The sequence below is a fragment of the Plectropomus leopardus genome, chromosome 7 (assembly GCF_026936395.1).
Source record: "Plectropomus leopardus strain MGB_pleo_1.0 chromosome 7, ASM2693639v1, whole genome shotgun sequence".
Lineage (NCBI taxonomy): Eukaryota > Metazoa > Chordata > Actinopteri > Perciformes > Serranidae > Plectropomus > Plectropomus leopardus.
The window spans coordinates 1252501-1280000 of NC_142182.1; the positions used below are offsets into that span (position 1 = coordinate 1252501).

A 27500-nucleotide genomic window follows, 5' to 3' on the forward strand; every position below is an offset into this window, starting at 1 on the left:
ACATCAACTCATAAAATCGGAAATTTCTGCTTTCACATCCCGGAAGCTGCACTTAAGACCACAGCTAACTGTAAAATGGTGAAAGTCTCTGCGTGTAACGGGCTCCACGTGGGATGGACGCCAGAATCTTCAGTTGCCACACTCCTCTGTTATGGAACCATCTTCCACTCTAAAGCCTATAATCAGGGCTGGCTCGGGTTGCCTTGGACCAGCCCCTAGTTAGGCTGACAGGTTTAGTCTGCCGGGAGACTTTCTGTGATACACTGAGCTCCTTTTTCCTTCTCTTGCTCCCTCCATCTGCAAACGCTCGTCTATTTACTGAATCACACTAACTCGGCTTCTTCTCCAGAGCGTTGCCGCTCCCTTGTTTCGTAGTTTTCTCAGATCCTGGCTGCAATCTTGGCTGCACCTGATCGTGATGATAGCTGTGCTGGGGCTGTGATCCTGCCTTTGGCCGTGCTCGTGCTGTGGCTGCACTGACGCTGCACCTCCGGCTCGCCTGGATCGTGGTCTTGGTTGTGCTGTTACTGTGGTCCTGTCTGAGGCTGCGCCTATGTTGTGTGTCCTGGTTGCACAGATGCTGTGATCCTGCTCGATGCGACCTACTGCTGCCATTATTATGAGTCATGCCTCCACTATAAATACACACACGGGCCTGCTATCAACACCTACGATATTTGCACGTAACATCACATGCTATCATACAGTGCATGTATTCATTTTATGTCTATTTCTATTGTTATGAATGTTACTGTTACACATTATTGCTGTGCATCTCTTCCCCTCTTCCTCTCTCTCTCTCTCTCGTCTTCTCTTTACTTTTTGTCATTACTGTAATTTAATTGTTATTTATGACATCTATTGCACGTCTGTCCGTCCTGAAGAGGGATCCCTCCTCAGTCGCTCTTCCTGAGGTTTCTACCATGTTTTCCCCCGTTACAGGTTTTTTGGGTTTTTTTGGGGTTTTTTTTCCTCAGTGGATGTGAGGGTCTGAGCACAGAGGGATGCCGTCGCCCGTAAAGCCCTCTGAGGCGAACTGTGATTTGTGATAATGGACTTTTGGAAATAAAATTGACGTGACGTGACTTGACGTAGCGATCCTGCTGATAACGCCCGTCTGTCGTCCAGTGTTTCTCCGCTCCACCTCAAACCAAACCTACACAGCTGCGGACTCTGTGTTGTGAATTTGTGACTTAACGAGTTGACGGGGATCGACCAAACGCAGCATCGTTGTCGCCCGCACATTATAGCTCCTCTGCTGCCTTCCCATTGGCTACAGGCTGCTCCTCCTCCTCCTGCCTCCTGCGTCTGTTGAAGAAGCCGAGCTGAGCAGAAAACACACGTTCACGCTTTGAAATCAATCCAATGACCGACAACACAACCGTGTGTGTGTGTGTGTGTGTGTGTGTGTGTGTGTGTGTGTGTGTGTGTGTGTGTGTGTGTGTGTGTGTGTACCTTCCACAGGGCCAGGACCAGTAAGGCCAGCAGCAGCAGGCCTCCCAGTGTGCTGCCCAGTATAATCCAGACGGGGATGGTGTAATCCTCGTCCTTCCTGAGCTCCAGGATTATCTGCACACAGACAAACAAACTGGATTCAGTTTATTCTCCTCTGACCTCGGCAGATTTCAACACGCCGGGAAAATTATCTGATGGGAGGAAATCAAAAACTTAAATTTAAAAAAAACAAACAGCAGAAAGTTAAATCCACCTTTTTATCTAAACACATTGTTTTTATGAATAAGTTATGATCTGAGTCATCACATCATTAATCAGATCTGGGCTTCTGTTTTTTTTTTTTTAACACTTCCTAATTTTTTTTTGGCTTTGAGAAAATGCATGAATTGTTCAACACACACGATTTACTCAAAGACCATTGAAAAAAAAAATCAAAGAATATTTTTTTTTGGTAATTCATTTCAAGGTATTTTTGTCCCTTTTTACACTCACAGTCAACAGACACAAGTTAAATATCTGCAGTTCTCGTTATTGTAATAATAAGACGTGAAAGGTGGCGGTGATGACGGATCTCTGATTCTGGTTCTCTGACCAGGGTCAATCACTTTATATTTACTGTGTGTTTGGGGGGCCACCGGGGGCCCTGTCAGGGGCCCTGTCAGGGGCCCTGTCAGGGGCCCTGACAGGGGCCAGATTTGGCCAGCAGGCTGTAAGCTGAGAATGACTGCATGAGTGTATTTGTTCATCAGGCTGTGAGAGGGGACAGCAGAGGTGTACCTGTCTGACAGGTCTGTCCTCCTGCAGGAACATGGGACTGGACGCGTCCAGCTGGATGGACGCTGCGGTCAGTAAGTCCAACGACCTGAAGCTCACCTGAAACAGGAAGTCAGTCAGACAGTCAGCACACAGGAGACAACAGAGACTCATGTGAGGACGCAGACAAAAATACCAAACATTCATAAACCAGAGGTCGAACGTTTTCAGTCGACATTCACAGAAGAATTTCTCAGACACGAAATAAACACGGAGCTTTCTGAGGAGACGCTCGACTCACGGCCAGCAGAGCGGGAAGACGAAGACGTCCTCTGAGCGTCAGCTTCAGCTCTCTGGAGGCCGGCAGGTCCAGTCTGCACTGCACCGTCACACTCACACTGTTACTGTGTTTCTACACACACACACACACACACACACACACACACACACACACACACACACACACACACACACACACACACACACACACACACACACACAGAGACAGCGCTGTCTTTACCAAAGTCTGACTCATGAGAAAGACTCTGTATGAGACAATCATCAGTCTTACCAGCTGAGACAGGTGAGACAGGTCCTCAGCTGTGACCTGATTGGCTGTTCTGGGTTGAGGCAGCGAACAGTGAGACCCGGCTCCCTGAAGACAGGAAGAGGAGGACGAGACACCGTCTATATCTTTATATCTATTACATATACATTATAATATCCATGTATCCTTATATATATATATATATATATATGTATATACAGTATATTTAGATATACTCTGAATATAACATATAATATATATATATATATATACTTATATATATATACATATATATATATATATACATATATATATATATGTATATATATACAGTATATTTTGATATACTCTGAATATCATATACAGCCCTAATTTATATAACAAATGTGCACATATACAGTGAAATGACCCAGAATCTTTAATAAATGTAAAATTATGTAAAACGCTCAAAACTGACATAACGCCCGGGCTGGCCGTCGGCATCCGTCATACAGGCGGTCGCCTAGAGCGCCACATGCTGGTCGCACTCAAAAAAACAAAACAAAACGAGCACCAGGATAATAATCGTCTGCGCCCGTTTGTGCCCTTTCTTCATGCTCTGACTTCAAAAATAACAAATGAGCTCATAAAGAGAGAAATAATCATAAACTCCGCGCTCCTGCTGTTTCTCATCATTTGACCCTGAATTCATGAATCAGGAGCCGAGCTCGGAGAATAATGGGTGTGTTAGAAGTCACAAGGTCATATTTTATGAATAAATTGTGCCCGAAAAATAGATAAACCATTATTATAAGTGACGATTTAAATATATATATTAGTATTAATAATAAAAACTGATTAGTAATTAAGGTTTTTTTTATGTGAAAATAAAAACAAAATAAAATAGTTTTATGTTGGAGACGCTAACTGTGCTGAATTCCAGAGTGACCCTTATTTCTCCAGAATGCCTCCAGAAAATTTCTTCAAATTTGGCACAAACGTCCACATTAGAATGTGGTCAAAGGTCAAAGGTCAAAAACATGTTTTCTGTGAGCCGCGCTGACTGTGGAGATGTTGTGTGAGTTTTCACCGAGAGAAACCTGAAAAACGCTCGGTGATAATTCTGGGATTTTTTCTGTGACAGAGTCTGCGGGCGATCGTTCTGGTACCTGCTCGATGCTGGAGTCTGTGATGTCGACCAGCTGGTTCCCCCGCGCGGTCACGGCCCAGACGTCGGCCCTGAACAGGACGTCCTGCACGGAGAACATGCCCAGGTTCTGGATCTGCAGCAAAGACAAACTTGTTAATAAACACACTGGCTGAAAACTCTCACTGTTGACCCTAAAAGTCACGATTTACACGTCCCCGTTATTTTTCTACGCTTTATCTCCCCTCCAACACCACAGCGTTACAGAGTTGGCGATAAAAAAATGCGACATTAGACTGCCATCCTATTTTTGAGTGTACTGATTTCACCTTTGAGGATTCAGCCTTAAAAAATCTTAAAGAGTTAAACTGCGAGTGAGCGTGTTGTGTTTGAGATTCATTTAAGACTTTTGTTCTGTTTTGCAGGAAAAATTCAATTAGTTATATTTCTGACATAAGAAAATAATTGTGTGCAAGAGTTCTGATCCAAGAGTTTATCTCCATGAACGCGATCAGGAAAATGAACGCCAATCTTAAAGTTTGGATTTTGATGTTTTTATGTGTGAAAGATCTCCGGCGCAGCTGCAGCGCAGATCTCGATCCCTCAATCAAAACTTATCATGAAAAACGACGTCACACCAGAGGACAAATACAGGGACGACCACACAAAAAAGTGTTGACAGTGTGAATAAATAAGGAAATGGACGAGGTCTCAACACGTTTTAAGTTATTTACATATCAAGTAATACAACCATATATAATCTGACATACAGTTTAACTCTTTCCCTGCCAGAGTATCTTTATTAAGTTGCCAGTCAGTGCCAGCATTTTTTCTCATATTTAGGCTACTAATCTTTCAAGACCTCCAAATAATTAGAGTTGAATATATGAACAATGAAAACATCAAGATAAAGAACAGATCTTCAGCTTTCATACACAAAAAACATGTTATTCTGGCTTCTTCTGCTCCTTTTTTATCAACATCTGAATTTGTGCATTTTCAATAAAAAAAGACATTTTGGGCAAAAAGCTGGAAAATCACATTTTTGTGAAAGAAAGTTGTTTTCAAGAGCAAAATCAATTTCATTTTTATATTTTTTGTTTTGTTTATATCCTACAACTGTCCTAATCCTAAAAATGCCTAAAACCCTAGAAATGTCCAAAATCTTAGAGAAGACCTAAAACCGAAGAAATGTCAGAAAATCCCACAAACATCCCAAAACCCTGGAAATGTCCCAAAACCCTGGAAATGTCCCAAAACCCTGGAAATGTCCCAAAACCCCTGAAACGTCATAAACTCCAAGAGACATGCTAAAATCCCAGAAACATGTATGGGGCCACAGTGACTGGCCCCTGTCATTTTGTAAAAGTGGCCCCCAAGCAAAGCAGGTTGAATGTCCCAGCTCTACAGTGTGTCCCATTGGACAATGAGACAATATTTAAACTGTCCTGAACAAAGTGAAGGTGTTTGTTTAACTCACATAATAAGTGAGGTTAAAGGTCCCAGAGCTGCTGTCCGTCTGCTCCCGGGACGAGGAGGACGAGGAGGACGAGGAGGACGAGGAGGACGAGGAGGACGAGGAGAAGCTGTCTGCTCGGATTTCAAACCGAGGAGGGTTTGGGTCTCTGGTAGGAGGAGTACGTTTGTTTCGTTAAATATGTCAGTCTGAGCTTTGAAACTCTGATCTCACATCAGCTACATCTGAGAAAATCACACATCACTGATGCACTATTGATTTTCTGCATTAATAATATCTGTAAACGCAGCAGAGCGATAATTTTAACTGCAATACTTCACCTACATCTCAAGCATTAACTCTTTAGAACCCGGATCGACTTCGGTTTCATCGAGCTGCGTTCAGACGCCTTTCACAAACTGTGAAACCTCTGGAAACTGAGAAGATTGGTTTGATTTCGTTTGAAAACATGAAAAAAAAAAGGCAACGAGCAACTCGACAAGAAATGTCCTGTAAAATAATAAAACAGGACAAAGTGACAAGAAAATTACCTGAAAGTTTTTAGATATTATGAAAACAAAAATAAGGAAAAATGTCCAGAAATGTCTCATAATGAATACATTCAAAATGACATAACAGAAATATATATATACATATATGGCTGATAAATGGTGTCATTATGCCTGGCCTGCAGGTTGGGAAGGCATGTTTTCTTTTAAAATCCCCCAACATTTTTGAAAAGAACAAAAATTGGCAAAAATTAGAGGAATATTTAAAAAAGCCAAAAATGTCTAAAAAAAAAATCACCACATCTTTTTTAAGAAAAGAAAATAATCAAAACTTTTCAAAGAAAAAAAATCATCATAATATAAACACACACTTTTTATTTTTTCTTTTCTTTTTAAGATAATTTGGTTTATTTTTGTGTTTTTTTTTTAAATTTTCAGGAAACATTCTTGAAACTTTTTACTAATTTTTGAGCCATTTCTTGTTAAGCTGCTCGTTGCCTTTTTCTCATGTGTTTGAAAGAAATCAAAGCAGTGTGCTCAGCTCTCAGAGGGTTAATTCATTTAAAATAAAAATAAACTGCTTCCTGTCATCACGACAGTTTTATCAGAAGGATCAGCTCACCTGGTGAAGAGGATGTCGGTTTGGTACTTCAGAGGGAGGAAGATGTCATTGATGTTGTCGTCTGGGTAACCCTCCTCTCCCTCGCTGATAAACACACACACACACACACACACACACACACACACACACACACACACACACAGACTTGTGAGAACACTCATCGCACATCATCTTGAACTTTTAATAAAGGCAGAATTTAGCAAATGACAACCAAAAATGTACAAATACTTTATTTAGTTGAAATTAAAATCCAAACATGACGTAATCATTTTTTATCTTTATACACTGCAGCTCCTCAAACACTCATACACACGTCTGTGCTGTAAGATAGAGATAGTCCTAAAATCCTAAATGTCCAAAAATCTTAGAAATGTCTTAAAATATTGGAAATGTCCTAAAACCATGGAAAAGTCTCAAAATATCCTGAAAACATCGTACAATCCAAGAAATGTCCTAAAAAATTAATCAATTGCAATAATACGGTCTAGTTTCCGCCTATAAAAGTCTGAGATAAAGATAGTCCTAAAATCCTAAAATCTTAGAAATGTCGTAAAATCAGACAAACAAACTTATATCGGAGAAATTTCCTAAATTCAGAGAAACATCCTAAAATCCTAGAAATGTGCTAAAAATATGATTAATGGCAACAACAGTCTAGTTTACGCTTATAAAAGATTGTCCTCAGATAAAGATAGTCCTAAAATCCAAGAAATTTCCTGAAATCAGAGAAACATCCTAAAAAGAAATGTGTTATAAATTTGATTAATCACAATAATACCGTCGATGCTAATTAAAGGTCGCTGCAGGATTATTATCATATTATTCGATTAGAATTTAATTGGCTTTTCGTGAGGACGTTATAACTTTATCCTCATTTTCTTCCTCCTCCCCAAACAAACACTGAAATAAATGTGTCACATGTCAGAGTGACGTCAGCTGTCTCACCTGCTGGTTGCCATGACGACCCGTGCGTGATCCAGGAAGACAGAACGGCTGAACTCAAACTCCACACGGAAAGATACCTGGGGACAGGAAGAGAAAGCAGGGGACCTTCAAAATAAAATCAGGGATTTGAAACAATGATGTTTTCTCTGATCTGATGACGACGTTCAGTTACTGTAATTATTCGTTCTTTAAAGGGAAAATATTTAAAGGACATGTTGTCAGAACTGCGCACAAAATGCACTTTTCAAAAAACATTGTAATATAATAATAATAATAAAATATATTTTACATAGTAATGTGATTTTCTGCTTTGATTGAGTTTACTTTTTTAACCAACATCAGTCCTAATCATAAATATCAAATATTCATGAATTTTCAGAATTTTAACCCTTTAAATGCCAGGTTTTTCTCATGATGCCACTGTGTTTTTAGATATAAAAAAAGAAAATATTTTTAACATAATACAGGAAAAGTATCTATATTTTTTGCTGCTGACAGTCTGGGATCTGTCAGTGTGTGAGTGTAGCTGCTGACAGTCTGGGATATGTCAGTGTGTGAGTGTAGCTGCTGACAGTCTGGGATATGTCAGTGATCAGCAGCTACATTGACTGTGACAGGTCACCTAGTGGAAATAGCATGTATTTCCTCCATATGCCAAATATGGTCAAAATGACCTCATCAGGTGGAAAATAGTCAAAATGACAAATTCAGAGTCAAAAGCCCAGAATGACACCCAGAAATAATACAAGTCCTGTTTTTCTGCTCTGATGGCTGTGGGATCAAAAATGTCAGTTTGAATGGGTTTCAATGGAGCATTTTTGGACCTGAACAGTCTGAATGTAACTATTTAGTTTCCACAGTGTATTTTAGACTTATTGTAGGAGCTGAGCTGCAAATTCACTGATTACACTCAGATACACAATCTGGACTACATTTAGGACACATGCATCAACACACACACAGTTATCACAACAGGAAGAAGAAAAGAGACTAAAATGCACCAGACAGTCCCTGAAGGTTAAAAACGTTAAAATCCAAACTGAACAGGCCATTTTAACGCCTCTTTCTCCATCAGGTGTCATCAGTTTAAATATTCGGTAACATGTGAAAAGTCTCGTGTTTGTCTCAGACTGAAGCCGTCTTTCCCTCCGGCGGCGTCTCTCCTGATCCAGCAGCCGCAGTCTCGTTAAGAGGAAGCCGACGTTAATCTGCACCACAGTCTGGACCAATAAACTGGACTTTATTCAGACTGGCATCCGTACAGCGGGCCCTCGGGGGCCTCACAGCGCAGGGCGGGGCCGCGATCACATTTACGGGACGGTCATTAGGCTAATGAAGGATTTCAGTGGAAGCTGTTTGATCGCTGTCATTAGTCTGACTGTGGAGCAGCTGTGTGAATCACACCTGTTTTACTGTCTGTCTGCTTTTCATCAGCTGGGAAATCTGACGAGCTTTTATGTTTCGTGAAATTTTATAATGAAATCATCCTCATCATCACCTCTCTGGAGAGATAAAGCATGACTCTGTAACAGTGATACTTAAGTCAAACTACCCAAAATCTTAGAAATGATCTGAAAATCTAGAAAGAAATTTAGAAAAGTCTTAAAAATGTCCTAAACCTTAAAAAAAGTCCTAAAATCCTAGAATTGTCCTTAGACTCTAGAAACATCCTAAAACCTGGAAATGTTCTGAAATCTTAAAAAAAGTCCTAAAATTCTTGAAATGTCCTAAAATCTTAGAAAAGTCCTAAAATCTTAGAAATGTCCTAAAATCTTAGAAAAGTCCTAAAATCTTAGAAATGTCCTAAAATCTTAGAAAAGTCCTAAAATTCTAGAAACATTTTACCAGTTTTTTATATACATATATGTATGTATGAGAAGTGATGTAAAAGAAGTGAAGTATTGGTTGTGTTGGTGTGTGTCAGTGTCTATAAAGATAAATGTGTGTCGTGTGTCACAGGTGAGCAGTAAATGATCTGTGGTGGTGAACATCAGGTGCAGCACCCACCTGAGACAAGGACTTCATGAACGGAGCGCTGATGTTACAGCTCCTCTGACTGGACAGTCTGTCCTCCGAGTAGCACTCGATCTGAATATCTGATTGGTCCTGTAGGGGAAGGGGAGGAGCCTAATGAGTCCAAGTCTGACATGACGCATATGTGGCGTCAGTGCTACAGTTTGTCAGCAGATCGTATCGTATCGTATCGTATCGTATCGTATCGTATCGTATCGTATCGTATCGTATCGTATCGTATCGTATCGTATCGCATCGTATCTCCATCAATGAAATACACACCGTGGCTCCTGCCATCCACCTCAGATCCCACCGCCCTCTATGAAGGCACTTCGCCCAAACACGAAGAGCCATCAAGATGATCCCTCATTGGCTTCCCACCCACAAACACTGCCAACTTATGGGCCCCTGACAGGGTGCCCAGTGGCCCCCCAAACATTTTATAATGTACAGTAAAGATAAAGTGATTGTCACTGTGAATAGTTTTTGTCCTTTTAGTCTCCATAAGGTGTCAGAGAGCCAGTGGAGGTAATAGAGGTGGAGGTAAACTAATGTCCTACAATACTAGAAATGTCCTAAAATCATAGAAGCGCCGTAAAATCCTTCAAACATCTTAAAATTTGAGAAATGTCCTAAAATTCCTAGAAGCATCCTAAACATAAAATCGTAGATATGTCCTGTAATCCTAGAAACGTCCTAAAATCCTACTAACATTCCCAAATCCCTGAAACATCCTAAAATCTTAGAAATGTCCAAAAATCAGAATAATGTCGTAAAATCTGAGAAATGTCTAAAAACCCCAGAACCATCCTAAAATCTGAGAAATGTCCTAAAATCCTTGAACCATCCTAAAATCTGAGAAATGTCCTAAAATCCTTGAACCATCCTAAAATCCAAGAACGTTATAAAATCGAGGAAACATCCTAAAATCTCAGAACCATGTGTGGGGCCGCTGTGACTGGCCCCTGGCCTCCTGTCACTTTGTAAAAGTGGCCCTGGAGTAGAGCAGGTTGAGCGTCCCTGCATTAAGACTTGATAGTAAAGAGCTGAAAATACTGAGAAGGACAAATATAAATGTTCTGTCGGATCACGGTCGTACGTCTCCTGTCTCACATGTTTTCGTATAAATGTCGGGGGAAGGATTTCACGCTCTGCAGCACCTTGACGATGAGGCTGGAGAAGAGGAGGTTGGAGGAGGTGGAGACGTAGATGGCGGCTCCGTAGGCGTTCTCTCCCTGATTCTCCAGTCGAGCGAACACCACCATCCTCCTCCGCCCGGCCTCCACCACGTACAGCGGGCCCCCTGAGGCCCCCCGCTGGCTGCAGAGCGACCAGACGGCCCGCTCCCTCGAGCTGCAGAACTGCCTTCAGGTGACACACAACATCAGTCAGCTGATAATCATACGTGCGTGTGTGTGTGTGTGTGTTAACGAGGAGCAGACACACTCACTGAACATCCAGCAGGTCAGTGTGACTGTGGAGGACGAGGTCGGGGACGCAGGTGTCCTCCTGCTCACAGCCGTTCCAGAAGGGAAGCTACGGCAAGAGACAAGGATCACTTCATTTCTCTTTGTAATCAAAGTAATATTTTAGTCAAATTGGATCTTAAGTGCTAATAATTATAAATAATTACTAATAATTACTAATGTTACATTTTTGTTCTGTAATCCAGTGATGCTCAACTTACGGCCCGCAGGCCAAATGTGGCCCCTCATAGTGGTGGCCCCCCGACCCTTTTCTAATTCACAATAAAAATAAAGTGATTGTGAATAGTGTTTTCCAGTTAGTCTCCATAAGGTGTCAGAATGACTTCTGACGAGGATCCCCCACACCGCCGACAGAGGTCCCCGCTGAGACACTAATGTCCTTAAATCACAGAAATGTACTGGAAACATCCTAAATCTACGAAATTTCCTTAAATCTTAGAAACGTCTTAAAATTCTGTAAAAGTGAAAAAAAAGTCCTAAAAATGTCCCGGTTCAAAAATCAAAACAAACTATGGCTGCCTGTGTGGGACATTTACATGTAAAGTTTAACAAAAACTCAACGATGGACTCCGAGAGACAGATGTGACATCACCTCACCTCGGCCCTCAGGACGCTCGGCCAGTCGGGGTCCAACACCGGGCCCTCGTCTGGACTCCTCAACCCCGTCTCCAGGACGACCACGATGGGACGCCCGTAATCAGCCGTCTCCTGTTCAGAGAGACGGCCCACCGCAGGGTGAGTGACGTGGACGTCTTTGACTTTTAGGACGACGTGTTTGGACGGATTTTCTGACCTGGATGGAGAAACCGAGGCGCTGACAGCTCTGACCTCCGACCTGCAGGGACACGCCCCTCGACTGATGACGACCAGACTCATCGAGGACAGCCCGAGGAGGAACACGTCTCTCATCCAGCACCACACTGTACCACGCAGCTGGGAGGAGCAGGAGGAGGAGGAGAGAAGGGCAGAGAGGGGAGAGGAGAGAGGAGAGAGGAGGAGAGGAGGAGAGGAGACAGGAGAGGAGAGAGGAGGAGGAGAGAAGAGGGGAGAGGAGGAGAGGAGAGAGGAGAGAGGAGAGGAGAGAGGAGGAGGAGAGAGGAGAGGAGAGGAGAGAGGAGTGGAGAGAGGAGAGAGGAGAGGAGAGGGGGAGGAGAGAGGAGGAGAGGAGAGAGGAGGAGAGGAGAGGAGGAGGAGGAGGAGAGGAGGAGGAGGAGGAGAGGAGAGGAGAGAGGAGTGGAGAGAGAAGAGAGGAGGAGGAGGAGGAGGAGGAGGAGAGAGGCTTTAAAGAGGCTTATATCCAGCACACTGAGAATGTGAATCGATGTTAAACACGTCCCTGATGGACACAGAGAGGACACAGCAGCTGTCTTCTGTAGGAGCAGAAACTGGTACAATGAAAAACATAATTCAACAGACACTGGTATTTTAGGACATTTTGGGACATCAGTGTCTCAGCTGTGTCCTCTGTCGGGGGTGTGGAGGATCCTCCTGTGGCTTTTGATTATTTTGATGCTGTTTTATGTCTCTGACACCTTATGGAGACTAAAAGGACAAAAACTATTCACAGTGTGAATGTCTTTATTTTTATTGCACATTAGAAAATGTTTGAGGGCCACCAGGGGCCCTATCAGGGGCCCTAAGTTGAGTGTCCCTGCTGTACAGACTGTGTGCATGTGACTTTGTATCAAAGGAGGTTTCTGCATATCTGACTCAGCTGCAGGACAGAAGCAGCAGCAGTGGACACCTCTGAGGTACAGAGGGACCAGAACCTGAACTGGTGCAGTGCAGGATCCTCAGGATCCTCAGGATCCTCGAGATCCTCGTGATGTGGAGCAGCTGTGCACGTCTGCATGTAGATGTGGCAGAGAAATCAGCTGTTTTATTCCAAATAAAACACACACGTCTCCACATCTGCTGCAAACGCAACGTGATCATTTGTGTTCCTAATTTCTTTTTAACCGAGGTAATGACTTCTCCTGCGTCCTCTGCCGTGTTATTGATTAGTAAAGCCGTGCGTTTCCTGCTCCTTGTTAGATGTTGGATGCAGTCGCTCAGAGCTCGTTTTCATCTGTGTAACAACTGAAGTTTGATCCATGAGCGTGCAGCGAGCCGAGCCAGAAACGCCACGTCTGCAGATCGATAAACGCCAGCCAGGCTCACAACAAAGCTTCAGCTCCTGTCCTCGCTCTGTCCTGTCCTCTGCGTCCACCGATGGCGCTCGTTTTATAGCATGTGGCGTGTGTGCATGCGTGCGTCTCTGCTGGTGTGTTAACCCTTTGAAAACTGGATCACTTTTTAAACCTTTGAGGACTGAACAAACTGCTTTGACTGCTTTCAAAAATGTGTGTGTGTGTGTGTGTGTGTGTGTGTCTCTCTAATCCGGTCCAGATGATCGTGAGGAAGACGAGGAGAAAGAAAGACGAGTGGAAGGTATGAAGGTATGGAGTGATGGAGGGAGGAGGAGTGACACAGTTTAAGGGCGGCTGGCTGGCGTTAGCATGTTAGCGAGGTTTCCATGCAGCCGGCCCGCAACATCTGCAGCCAATTAGGCAGAGACACGACAACACGAAGCACTGTGGGGAAGCTGCTGCGAGGAAAAGACCACGACAAGACTTTCCACACACAGACGGTCAAAGAGCAAACATCTGGGGGACACAAACGTCCACACAGCTGGAGGAGCGGACGGCTGTTAGAATCCGTACGATTCAACGCTTCGCGTCAGTCTTTCTCGTCACCGGCCTCCACGTTTGGAGGATTTCAGGTTGTGTCCAAGGTTTTAGGACATTTCCAGGATTTAGGGACATTTTTAAGATTTGAGGATGTTTCCAAATGTTTGGACATTTGTAGGATTTTGGACTTCTGTAGGATTTTAGGACATTTCAAGGATTTTAGGACATTTCAAGGAATTTAGTGTTCCTTGGATTTTAGTGCATTTGTAGGATTTAAGGACATCTCTAAGATTTCTGTAGGTATTAGGCTGTTTTTAGGACATTTGTAGGATTTCAGGACATTTTTAGGATTTTAGGACGTTTCTTGAATTTTAGAATGTTTTCAGGATTTTAAGATTTTTCTACAATTTTAGGACATTTCAAAGAGGCTGCTGGGTACGAACACAGCGTGTCTCCTTGCTGCAGGGAGAATCAGAGCCTGCACACAACCCGACTGTCCAAATGAGACCAACATGTCCAACATGACCTCTTGATGAAACGCAGCAAAATGAGAAAACAATTCGATGTTGTCACCGTGAACTTTTCTCCTCCTTCCTTCACGCTGACTTCATGAGGCGGCGTTCAGCCGACTCACTGATGTTTGGCTGCATGGTTCATTTGTTCCATGTTTTCATCATCAAACTTCAGCTGTTTACCGCCATCAACCAGAAACCAGGGCGATGCAGACGGGCGGAGCCATGAGAGCAAAACCGAAATAAGTGCAACCATCCATGAGGGTAAAAAACGAGTGGCGTTCTTACACGACTTTACCAGAAAATAAAACGTGGCACAAACATTTACAGATTAAGTGACAGGGGACTCAGCAGGGCCGTTTCTAGGATTTGAGGACATTGGGGTCTTAGCCCAGACCTCTGTGTGTGGACACCTTAAACATTATTGGCAATTTTTTTTTCTTTACAGTCTTTTAGCCATTTTTCCTTTTTGTTAAAATTATTGGCTGATGCCTTCCAAACTCACGGGCCTGCGGCAAAACAGAAATCCCCAAAATGACACTTTATCACGGCCTGTGACTGAACCAGACATTATCATTGGAATTTCAAATGTTTTGCACTCTTGTACCCTATTTACCCTGAAAACGTTTTAAAAAACTATTATTATGAAATTTGATACTAAATATATTAGTTGTTTTTAGTAATTCGTTCTTTTAATTATACTGTATTGTTAAATTAGAGGTTTTGGTGATTTATTTTTCTTTTAAAAATTTTTAGCTTTTTTTTTTTCTTGGAATTTTTTTGGTGATTCTTTTTTCTTTAAAAAACTTTTGGTGATTTTTTTTTAAATACCAAATTTTCTACTTCTTAAAAATGTTGGCTGTTTTTTTCTTTTTTGGAGATTTTTAAAAAAAAAAAAACTCTCAATGGTAACATTTAATATCTAACAGTCATATTTCTTCAGCCCCGAACTTGTCCTGGGCTGCAAAGGTCTAAGAAGCTCATCGGCGCGTCACTGTTTGAACTGACTGAATCTGAAGTTATCGTGAGAATGAAACTTCAAACCTGCTGAGACTCTGTGATGCTCAGGTGTGCCTCCCACCTACCAACATCTGTCCTGGTCTTGGTCCTGGTCTTAGTCCTGGACTCCAGACTCAGACAGACGATAACAGACATGCAGGTGACCTCCTTCCCTCCTCGGCGGCAGTCTTTGTTAAAGATGTTGACCTTCTCGGGTTCAAAGGTCAGCTTGGCCTGAATCCGCACCACGCCACGAGACCTGGAGAGAGGAAGCACGCCGTCATCACGGCGTCGTGTTTGTTCAGTTGTAGTACTTACCCCAATGATACTCAAGGGCCAAATCTGGCCCCTGATAGGGTGCCGGGCGGCCCTCCAGCCATTTTCTAGTTCACAATGAAATTAAAGTGATCCGCACTGTGAACCGTGTTTGTGCTTTCAGTCTCTGTGAAGGTGCCACTTTTAAAAAACATGAAGTGCCAGATTATCAGAAAAGTGCCAGTGGAATGAAACGTACTTAAATTCTGGAAATGGCCTAAAATCCTACAAACATTTTTAAATCCTTAAAACCTCCTGAAATACTAGAAATATCCACAAAATCATTGAAACGTCCTAAAATCATAGACATGTTCTAAAAGCCTGGAAATTTCCTTAAATCCTCAAGATGTCCTAAAATCCTAGAAATGGCCTGAAGTCCTAATAATGTCCTAAAACCCCTGAAACAAGATTTGGGCTGCTGTAATTGGCCCCCGGCCTCCTGTCATTTTGCCAGTTACCATGGAGACACAAACTGCCCCGTTAGGGTTAATTGTTACATAAGGGGTTTAAGACTCGGATTGAGGTTAAAGTTACTCTCATGAATGAAAGAAGTGTTTTCATTTACATTTTAGGCTAAGTAGTGTACAGTAAATATAATATAATATAAACATGTAGACCTCATGTAGACACATGTACATACAACATGTGCAGTAAATATAATATAATATGTGCACTAAATATTATATAATATAAACATGTAGACCTCATGGTGGCTCTAGAGGAAAAGTCACTAAAATCTTTAAAATCTTTAGGATTCATCTTCTGGGGAACACGAACATTTATTTAAAATATAAAGGAAATCTTTCCGATATTTCAGTCTGACTCAAATCAATCAATCACGAGTCAAATCATCACGAGTATGAATACAAAACAAGTGTGTGTGTGTGTGTGTGTGTGTGTGTGTGTGTGTGTGTGATGGTCTGACCAGATGATGACGGCGGCACCCAGCGCTCCCACAGCGAGGTCGACGAGCCCGTCTCCATTGACGTCCAGAACACCGTGAAGACTTTGACCGAAATACTGCAGACCTGCAGAGAAAGCAGCTGCAGACAGACGCTGAGGAGACAAAAAACACAGATTATTAACGATTCCTGCTCGAGAATTTGTGTTTGTGAGGATAGCGAAGGCGTGACCTGCGCTACTCTCCCTTTAAATGTTGAGTACTTGTTGAGGTCGGCTGGAAGGCAGGTAGGTTTAAACAGAAAACAATGCTGTTTTTTTTCTTTAAAAATGTTTGGCTTTTTTTTCTTTTAAAATATGTTTTTTTTCTTAATTTTTTGGGGGGATTAATTAAAAAAAATATTTTTAACATATTATTGGTGATTTTTGTTCTTTGAAAACATTTTGTTGATATTTTTGTGGGCTTTTTCTTTCATAGTTTCTGGTGATTTCCCCCCCCCCAGCATTTGGGTGATTTTTTTAATTAAACATTTGTGGCAATTTTTTTTCTTTAAAAGGTTTTAGTGATTTTTAAAGATAACATGCCTTTCATTTGGGCCCGCCAAGATGAAAATCACCATGATTATACCATTAATTATAGCCAGAAACTGTAAAAAAACCCATCCTTGAACACATCGTGTGGGACAAACATTTGTCACTTAAGGAAGTTTAAAATAGCTTTTGCTGTCGTCTGTAGTGGTCCAGGATCTGTTACCTGTCTGTACTGGTGTTGGATGGTTTTGTCCTGGCCGTAAAACACGTAGACCGCCCCCTGGTGGTCGTCCTCCAGCGGCGCTCCCACCACCAGCTCCCTGAACCCGTCCCCGTTCATGTCGGGGATCTGAGCCATCGCCGACCCGAGGCGGGAGTTCTGAGAGCGGTCGGACGCCTCCAGCGCCCCCTGCAGGATGAACGATGTCTGCAGAGGAAACCTTCAGTTTAGTTTGTGTTTACACCGAGCGGAGACCAAAATGAAGCCAAAGGCTGCAGTTCCTCTAACGTCCACTTGAGGCTGGCTCCAAGAGCGAGTCAATCCACATCGTTGCCCCTTAAAGTGACACGCTGTCTGCTGATAGTGTCCTTGACCTCTCGTCCAAATATGGTCACTTCTGGCCCCCAAAAAACCCAAAATGATAATGGCTGAAATGCTGAATTCCAGGCTTCAAAATGGGAGTGCACAAACCTGTGGGTGGCATCACGGCAGCTACGTCCATTATTTTTACAATCTATCGCAGTAATACTTAACTTACAGCACGGGGGCCAAATGTGGCCCCTGACAGGGTCCCTGGTGGCCCCCCAAACATTTTCTAATTCACAATAAAAATAAAGCGATTGACTCGATTGTGAATAGTTTTTGTCCTTTTAGTCACCATAAGGTGTCAGAGACATAAAACAGCATCAAAATAGAGCTTGTTGATCAAAAAAAGAGCCAGAGGAGGATCCCCCACACCCCCGACAGAGGACACAGCTGAGACACTGATGTCCTCAAATACTAGAAATGTCCTAAAATGCAAGTAACATCCTAAAATCTGAGAAACATCCTGAAATCCAAGAAATGTCCTAAAATCCTCCAAATTTCCTAAAATCCTACAAATGTTGTAAAGTTCTAAAAATTTGCTAAACTCTTCGAAATGTCCTAAAATTCTTTAAACACCCTAAAATTCAAGAAACATCCTAAAGTGTGAGAAATGTCCTAAAATCCTAGAAACTTCCTGAAATCCTAGAAATGACCTAAAAGTCTAAAGATGAAATTTAGAACCTTTTTTTGGGATTTTATGAAATTTCTCAGTTATTTTAGATATTTTTTGGGGATTTTGTATCGATTTTTAACTGCCTCGCGGTGCATCGTTACGTCCCTAGTTTACATCCCACACAACGATGTGGCGGTAATTTGTGTATAACCCACATATTTTTCCAGACTGTGATCATGTGACCACTGTGCTGATGGGAGTAAAGAAGGACGTGGTCCTGGGTGGTCCAGTTAGGAGGCAGGCTGGGGACGTGGATACACAGCTTTCCCCGGGAGACTGGTTTTTGGAGCCATGTGATTTTTGAGTCATTTTTCGGTTCGTCCTCACCACGTGTCTTTTCCTAAACCTCACCACAGTAACTTTACATGAAAAATGTAACTCTACGTTGAGTATTTGTAGGTCACAGGATATCATGAGAACTGTAGTATGTGGGTACGTTGGTACCTGTGGTGTGACACTGTAGATGTAGACCCTCCCTCTCTCCCAGCCCTGGCTGCAGAACATCGGCGCTGCCACGAGCAGAACGTCCGTCTGTCCGTCTCCGTCTACGTCCATCGATAACAACTCGCTGCCGAAATACGAGCCGATCTGAAAAAGAAGAAAACAAAGTGTGAAAAAAGTAACTCCAACTTTGTACATGCTTGTACGCTGTACTGCAGTGATACTCATCTTACGGCCTGCGGGCCAAATGTGGCCCCTGATGGGACCCCTGGTGGCCCCCAACCATTTTCTAAAGCACAATAAAAATAGAGTGATGGACTCTGTGAATAGTTTTTGTCCTTTTAGTCTCCATAAGGTGTCAGAGACATAAAACTGCATCAAAATAGAGCTTGTTGATCAAAAAAAGAGGCAGAGGAGGATCCCCCACACCCCCGACAGAGGACACAGCTGAGACACTCATGTCCTAAAATCACAGAAATGTCCAAAAATCATAGAAATGTCCTGAAATCCTAGAACCATGTATGGGGCCTCTGTAACTGGCCCCTGGGCGTCTGTAATTTTGTAAAAAGTGGCCCCCAAACAGAGCAGGTTGTGTGAGTAAGTCATGATGTCAGTGAGGGTCGTCCTCACAAAGACAGAGGTGCAGTGTGTGGTCGTGGTTTCGGGTTTTTGTGTGTGTGTGTGTGTGTGACCTGCTCTCCCAGCAGGGCCTGCAGGATGGTCAGGTTCCCGTTGTTCTTCAGCGTGAACACGATGACCTTCCCGGTGTGGTTGAACCTCGGCGCTCCGGCCACGTAGAGCTGAGAGCCGCGGGACGAGACGAGCGAGCCCACCGAGTAACCTGCGAGCAGAGAGGACACTGGATTTTTATTCTTTCATCCCTTTCTTTTGAATTTTAACACAGAACAAAGACACTGATGGAGGTTTGAATTGTTTCTCCAATGTTTTGGCCACTCGCTGTCCTGAAAACTGATCAAAATATTTATTTTCTATAGACTAGGAGTAGTTTATTCTAATTTATTCTAATTTATTTATTTTTCCAAATCTTTTTATTCAGGTTTTCAAAGTTAAGATACAGTTTGAAGGGACAACAGATTTTTTAACACTCATGTGTTAAATATTTCCCTGGAAGTAGGGCTGGACGATATGGAAAAACGTCTTATCACAATATTATTTTTCATATCAGTCGATATCGATATATATCACGATATACATCAAATCAGTATTTCTGTGGAGCTTAAAGGTTCCTTTGACTCCTCGCTGAGATATGAAGATATCATCAGGTTAATTTTGGTTTAAATATTTATTTTCTGTCAGACATTGAACATGACAAATATACTGTAGAACAGCATCACCAGCTGGAGGACCTATTCTACTAAAACTCACAGAGGTCCAGGTACTAAAATGTCCTCCCAGCAAAGGTCCAAAGTGGGCTGTCCTACATGTCCGCGCTGGAGCGGGCTGTTGCACTTTTTATTACAACTTGGACACGGGTCCGGATAGGACGAAGTTTTTGTCCGGATCCGGACCGCGGTCTGCCAGTTGGTGTTTGCGTGCAATGACAGGTACTGCTCCAGTCAGAGTGGGCTGTCGCACGTCTGCGGATATGTCCGCGCTGGAGCACATACACAAACATACATCCATATATACATATACACACACATACAAACCTACATCAGTGTAAATAATATTAAATACGGGGATTTTAAAGGATGTCACTAAAGTCAGCACTGCGTTCGTTTTTAAGAATAAATCAAGTGGGCTAGTTAATCTGATGTATTACCCAGATATGCTCCGTGGTTCTTCAGCTCGTCTGGAAACTCGTCCTTGTAGGAGGACTTTGGTGGAACCACTTTCCCGTGTTTGGTCTCTTTCAGCACGGCGCCGTTCCAGTCGTAGGCGCCCACGGCCCCGAGCAGAACGCCGTCCTGCAGGGAGAACACGCTGGATGTTAAAGGAGACGAAACACAACCAGACTCACAGGGTGACACGCCAGCGTTAAACCCGCAGGTGTTGGATGAATCCGTCAGCGGAGCCGTTGAACGACCTCTGCAGGTTCTGACTGCGACATGTTTTGGTGCTTTTGGTTTTTACTCTCGCTGACTTGAAGAGTTTTTCCCGTCCAGCAGCTCCAGAAGCACAACCAGAGAAGTCCCAGAAAGACACTTTCTGATGGATTTCACCTTCCGAGAGACGATTTGTTTTGATTCTGAGCATCACGAACTCTCCGAGGACACTCAACCTGCTCTGTTTGGGGGCCACTTTTACAAAATGACAGAAGGCCAGGGGCCAGTCGCAGCAGCCCCAAGATTTCAGGACATTTCTAGGATTTTAGGATGTTTCTAGGACTTTAGCTCATTTCTCAGATTTTAGAACATTTCTAAGATTTTAGAACATTTCCAGGGTTTTAGGACATTACTAAGATTTTTGGACGTCTAAGATTTGAGGACACTTGTAGGACTTGGGGACATTTCAAGGATTTTAGAGAAATTTCTAGGATTTTAGGACAGTTCCAATATTTCAGAACATTTCTAGGATTTAAGGATGTCTCTAAAATTTTTGGACATATGTAGGATTTTAGTACATTTTAGCATTTTTGGACATTAGGGACTTCTTATTGTGAATCAGAAAACGGTTGGGGGGCCACCTGACACCCTATCAGAGGCCAGATTTGGCCCCTGGCCTGTAAGTTGAGTAAACTTTGGGGCGAACAGATTGCTCAAAAGTGACGGCTGCTTGGTTTCATTTTGCTTCATGAACCGAACTCGTGGAGGTTGGATCTGAAACATTTTGGGAAGTTTTTGTTTTCTTTCTGTCAGCTGATAAGAAGGTCGATGCCTCTCTTTAAATATGAAGTCAGCACCAGCAGCTGCTTAGCTTAGCCGGAGCAACAAGCCTCCACAGCAAGAAACAAATCAGCTTATTCCCCAGAATGTCCCAGTGTTCCTCCAAAACCTGCACAGGTCTCAGTCTGATCCTGGAGACCTCCGGTGTCTACCTGCACCTGATGACCGAGTGATGGGGGAAGAGGACGCAAACTTCTGCTAATTTTGTCTTCATTTTGTTAAAAAAAAAGATAATTTCCAGAAACCTGACTCAGCCATCAGCTGCTTCATTTCGTCCGCACAACACGTGCGTGCGGTCCCCGGCTCGCTCAAATGAACTCCGGCGCTCGTAAACTCCAGATACGAAAGTTATTAAAGCGTTGAGTCATCGTCTCCCGGGTCCACCGAGTCAAGGGCCACAGTGACTGAGCGTATCCTTGGCGACAGCAGCGCCACAAAACATCCCGCCTGCACGTGGACCGACTGTGGACCCTCACTGTCTAAATGTCAGACAGCTGCCGTTTGTGATCCAGCAGGAGGGAGAGGAGCACGATGATCCCGACGTCTGTTTTCCACATCAAACCGACTTCCACCTGATCTCACATTTTTACCTTTTTAATCCGGCAGAGCAGGAAACACTCTGCATATCTGACTGTGTATGTGATGGTGTGCATCATTATTAATCAATGCATGAGTGTGTGTGTGTGTGTGTGTGTGTGTGTGTGTGTGTGTGTGTGTGTGTGTGTTTTGAGAACCATCTGCTCTGTGTTACACACAGAAACTTTCCACGACACCATTTTCACTCCCTGACGTTGGAATTCAGTCGAGTACGATTTTCCCTGGACGAGAAACAACAGAAATATTTCTCGAAGCTTCTGCTCCTGCAGCCTCAGACTTCTGTCAGGACCAGAACCAGACGCCATAGTTCATGTTTGAGGATGATACTGACACCAGTTTTTAAGAGTTTCATCTTTTGTTGCTGTTGGAATCAAGAAATCACAAAAACACACTCTGCTCCCGTCGTCTGCTAAATTTCTTGGATCATGGTTCGCTTTACTGAAGAAAACTGGAGGAAACTCTGGGACTGTTATATCGAGGAGAAACTCTCGCCAAGTCCCTCATTTCTGCAAATTAACCCTTTAAACGCTGGACCAACATCACTTTTCTCGTGCTGCTTTCAGATGCCTTTTAGAAAGTGTTAACCCTTTGAAACCTCAGCAAATTGTCTAAATTTCTTGCAAAAACGAAAAAGGAGGCATTAAGCAACTTATTACAAGGTACCTAGAAATTCGCCAAAAAAAATGGTGGAAAGTACAAAAAAATACCTGAAAATAAGCAAATAAACAAATAAAAATAAAATAAATGTGAAAGTAAAAAATAAATAAAAACAACACAAGACAAACAAATTACTAAGAAATTCTGGTAAGTCTGTAAAAATACTTTTCAAATGAAAAAATAAAAAACTTTAAATAAAAAAAAATCTAAATTACTAATTTCTTGCAATTTCTTCTCTCAGTTGCTTATTGCTCCTTTTTCCATGTTTTTGACAAATTAATAAATAAATTAAAAATATTCCACAAATTGCAAGAAATTAGTAGATTTAGACAATTATTATCATTATTCTGTTTTTTCTTTTTAACAAAATGTAGGGAAAAAATGTGTTGGGAAAAAAGAAAAAAATCTAGGGAAAAACTGTTTCTAATTATCATAACTATTTTATTACTATATTACAGAATTTGTATCATTTTTAAGCTCTCTAATTTATTATCATTATTGTTATTGTTGTTGCTATTTTCGAGAATTTCTTTTTTGTTTTTTTCCTAATTTCTTGCTAATGTTTTGTCATGTCTTCTTCTGTTGCTTCTTCCCATGTTTTTGAAAGAAATCAAGTCAATGTGATCGGGTTTACAAAGCTTGAAGCATAGATCAGGATGTTTTCCATCAATAATTTAAAAGGAAATTATAATTATTTTTCTCCAGTTTGGAAAAATGTTTGGAAATGAAACATGATAAAATGATCAGCCACACTGTTTGATAAAAATTCAGTGAGTCAAATCCAAAATAACACTCAGAGACATGTACTCATCCCTACTCACTACTGACATGGACACACATAAATCGCACGTATATGTGGACGTGAGCTACTCACTCTGACTAAATGTGAGGAGAATCCAGCCTGAGCCATCTGCAGACCGAAGCCTCGACCCTGACTGCTGGTCCCTGCACAGAAGAAACACAAAAACATCCTGTCACTCACAGTTTTATTACAAAATCACTAAATCATCCTTTCTACATCAAAATACAGCTTGTTTATCAAAAAAAGTGCCAGAGGAGGATCCCCTGCACACCCTGACAGAGGACACAGCTAAGACAATAATGTCCTAAAATCTGAAAAAATGTCCTAAAATCCTACAAAGTCCTAGAAATAGCCTGAAATGATAGAAATGTCCTAAAATCCTGTAAATGTCCTAAAATCTGAGAAATGTCCTGACAATCCTAGACACATGTACGGAGCTGCTGCCGCTGGTCTTCTGTCATTTGGCTGAAGTGTCCCTAAAGCAAAGCGAGCTGATTATCTGTGTTCTAGATACAGAACCATTACGGGAAAGCTGTGCTCGTACAATAAAATAAAATTAAATTAAATCAAAATTAAAAATGAAAATAAAATAAACGCGCTCAAAGACACCAGAACGCTTGGTTTACATTTAACACGTTTAAAACGTGACTGATGTTGCAGCTGACTGAAAACTCTTCATACACTGAAACCAGATAAACGTTTTATCGTTGCAGCTTCAGATTTGTAAGATTTGACGAGTTGAGGGTCAGCTGACCTTCCAGAGAGAAAATCCTCTCTCCCAGCGCGTCCACGATGTCCTTCAGCGCCGACTCGTCCGACACATTGAAGAAGTGCTTCTCATCCGGGTCGCTCGCTATGAACTTGATTTCCTTCAGGAAGGCTTCGGGGTTGATTCCTCGACGGTTGTAATAACCCAGAACCTGGACGAGACGGAGGCAGAGAGGTTTTTAAGTCCAGACACGGAAGACAACAAAGTGGTTTTAGTGCAAAAAATGGGAAGTAAGACGAAAAAAGGACGTCGGACAGGAAGTTGGACAGGAAGTCAGCAGGTATCGTGCGTTTGAGGGAGGAGAAGGACGGACTCACAGCGATGGCGTACATGGTGACGTTGTCTCTCTCGCTGTCGGCGACAGCCTGCAGCAGATCTGGACTGTCATGAGATTCTCCGTCCGTGATCACGATCATCACCTTCTGAGCGCCGGGTCGACCGCCGCGCTTGAACGCCTCCGACCTGAAAGGAAACATACGGCGGAAGGCGGTACGTCAGGGATCCGTGTCGGTTATTGTGTCCGTCATTCACCAGGAGCATCGTTTGGTGTCGTACCGCGCCACGTTGATGCCCAGCGCCGTCCTGGTCTCCTCCCCGCCCCGCTGGTCGATACTCCTGGCGGCCTCCACCACCTCCTCCACCGTTTGGTACTCCCCCAGGCCGAACTCATGGACCACCGTGGAACCGTACTGGACCACGCCCACCTGCAGCCAAAACACAGCTCAATCCTGAACCCTGAACCTGAAGGCATCGCCGTCTGCCAGCCTACAGCTCAGCTCCCAGTCAAACCAGTCAGGTCAGATCTTTACTCTGGGCCGCGTCGCTGAGAACTAACCGCACCCCGTCAAAGAGGTCCTAGCTAAGACCCTAATGTCCTAAGTCCTAGAAATGTACTAAAATCTGAGAAGCGCCCGTTTAATCCTAGAAACTTACTAAAACCCTAAAAGTGTCCTAAAATCAAAAAAATGTCACAAAGTCTTTGAAATATCCTGAACTCCAAGAAATGCCTTAAAGTCCTAATAATGTCCTAAAATCCTCGAAATATTCTAAAATCCTCGAAATGTTAATCCTTGGGAAAAATGTGAGACCTGTCATTTTGCAGGCAGGTTTAGTTTCCGTGCTTTAGACTAAACCGGAGGTGAGTTTTACTGGACTCTGAGATTCAGTGATGAACCGACCTGCGTCTGACCTGGGCCGATGTAGAACTTCTGCAGGACGGTGATGAGGAAGTCCTGCACCTCGTACCACGGGTAGATCGAGTTAGAACCGTCCAGAACGATCACAATGTCCATGAACGTCTCACACCCTGAAAGACAAAAATATTAACAATACATAAACAAAACAAGAGACAGGATGGATGAACAGATGGATGGATGGATGGATGGATGGGTGGATGTTGGAGGATGGATGGATGGACAAAAGGATGGATGGATGGATGGATTACTCTGCAGGGCGGGTGCGATGGTGTGGGACAGTCTGAAGTTTCGGCTGACTCTGGAACAGATGCCTGTGCTGTACAGGGAGCTTCCACATTCATGAGACCAGAGCGGACCACAGGTCTGTGGACACGTTCACACGCAGGGACACATTCACACACAGAGGACACATTCACACGCAGAGACACATTCACATGCAGAGACACATTCACACACGGAGGACACATTCACACACAGGGGACACATTCACACACAGGGGACACACAGGGGACACACTCACACATGGAGACAAATTTACACACAGAGAGACACATTCACACACAGGGGACACATTCAGACACAGAGACAAATTTACACACAGAGAGACACATTTACACACAGGTGACACATTCACACACAGAGACAAATTTATACAAAGAGACATTCACACACAGAGACAAATTTATACAAAGAGACATTCACACACAGAGGACACACTCACACACAGAGGACACACTCACACAGACAAATTTACACACAGAGAGACACATTCACACACAGAGGACACATTCACACACAGAGGACACACACACACACACACACAGACAAATTTACACACAGAGAGACACATTTACACACAGGGGACACATTCACACACAGAGGACACACACACAGACAAATTTTAGGGCATTTCTTGGATTTGAGGATGTTTCTAAGATTTTAAGACATTTCAAGGATTTTAGGACGTTTATAATAAAAATAATGTGTCATGTGACTCACCACAAAGCTGCTGTCTTTTGGGTTGGAGGTCAGCGTCATCCCCAGCCTCATCTTGTCTTTCCTCTCCGACACGTTGTCCAGAGAAAGTTTCCCTGTTTCAAAACATCACCAAACTTTACACAGAGACGTTTCAGTGAAACCGTGGAAATAAAATCCAGCTTTCACTGTTTCTGTCCGTCAGATCGTCTTCTGCTCTCCTGAGGTTCGAGTTTAAATGTAAGAGCTGGGCTGAAACACAGCAGGTGCCTTCAGTGTCTTAATTCTAACCCGGACAGAGTTCGACTCGGTTCAATAAAAAAAGGCTTATTGGTGTGAGTTCCCCTCAAAATATGGGAACAAAAGTCAATGAGCAACTTGGTAAGAAATGTTCCACAAATTGCTAGAAATCAGTCATTTTGGAAAATTATTATTTTTTGAAAGCTAGGGAAAATGTCTAGAGAAAAAAAAAAGAAAAGAACTAAGGAAAAACTATATTTATAATTATCATAGCTATATATTTGAAATTAGATTACAACTTTATTATTATTTTTAAGCACCTCCACCTTCAAAAAAGTATTATTATTATAAATAATAATAATAAAATTATTGTTTCATGTATATATTTTTACTAAATAACATACTGATTTTTGGGATAATATTTGATATTCCCCCACAGCTATCATTATTATGATATATGAGCTACGGTCATTATTTTGGGCGCTGGGAGAGAGGATTTTCTGCAACATGTGAAAATGCAACATGAGTCACATTTTCACATGTTGAATGTAAACCAAGCGTTCTGGTGTCTTTAAGCTCGTTTATTTTATTTTATTTTATTTTTGCAGTCTGTGGGGCATTTCACGTCAAGTTACTCATTGCCTTTGCCTCTCGTTTTTGAAAGAAATCAAGCCAAATTGCTAAGGTTTCACAGGGTTAACTCAAGTAGGACTGTGCATTCGGGACATTTTCACGCTTTAGTCGGCGTGTTGTTACTTTAGAAAGACGCAGCGGCATGAAACACAGAAACGGGATCTGAACCGGTGTTTTCTCGCCTCGGTGTGCAGCTCCGTCTGCTTGACTGGACGAACACTTTTAATGAGCAGGTCGCTCACCCAG

At 42.6% G+C, this 27500-nt stretch overlaps 1 protein-coding gene across 2 annotated transcripts in view; it reads right to left on the reverse strand.

Moving 5' to 3' along the window:
* itga11b (integrin, alpha 11b) overlaps positions 1-27500 on the reverse strand; it is a 69601-nt gene that overhangs the window by 836 nt on the left and 41265 nt on the right. For both annotated transcript variants that reach the window (XM_088079572.1, XM_088079573.1), the window contains 28 exons: positions 27497-27500; positions 26406-26497; positions 25655-25769; positions 25389-25516; positions 24766-24914; positions 24528-24672; positions 24196-24361; positions 23514-23584; positions 20323-20467; positions 19232-19380; positions 18543-18686; positions 17063-17266; positions 16334-16464; positions 15180-15352; positions 11707-11846; positions 11511-11621; positions 10877-10962; positions 10587-10791; positions 9421-9519; positions 7414-7490; positions 6469-6552; positions 5362-5506; positions 3904-4017; positions 2780-2863; positions 2510-2620; positions 2233-2328; positions 1456-1569; positions 1-1325 (listed from right to left, as the gene is read on the reverse strand). The exon at positions 1-1325 is cut by the window's left edge and continues 836 nt beyond it; the exon at positions 27497-27500 is cut by the window's right edge and continues 106 nt beyond it. In XM_088079572.1, the coding sequence (XP_087935698.1) occupies positions 1245-1325; positions 1456-1569; positions 2233-2328; positions 2510-2620; positions 2780-2863; positions 3904-4017; positions 5362-5506; positions 6469-6552; positions 7414-7490; positions 9421-9519; positions 10587-10791; positions 10877-10962; positions 11511-11621; positions 11707-11846; positions 15180-15352; positions 16334-16464; positions 17063-17266; positions 18543-18686; positions 19232-19380; positions 20323-20467; positions 23514-23584; positions 24196-24361; positions 24528-24672; positions 24766-24914; positions 25389-25516; positions 25655-25769; positions 26406-26497; positions 27497-27500 (3363 nt within the window). In that variant the 3' untranslated portion in view covers positions 1-1244. The remainder of the gene's footprint in view (positions 1326-1455; positions 1570-2232; positions 2329-2509; positions 2621-2779; positions 2864-3903; positions 4018-5361; positions 5507-6468; positions 6553-7413; positions 7491-9420; positions 9520-10586; positions 10792-10876; positions 10963-11510; positions 11622-11706; positions 11847-15179; positions 15353-16333; positions 16465-17062; positions 17267-18542; positions 18687-19231; positions 19381-20322; positions 20468-23513; positions 23585-24195; positions 24362-24527; positions 24673-24765; positions 24915-25388; positions 25517-25654; positions 25770-26405; positions 26498-27496) is intronic.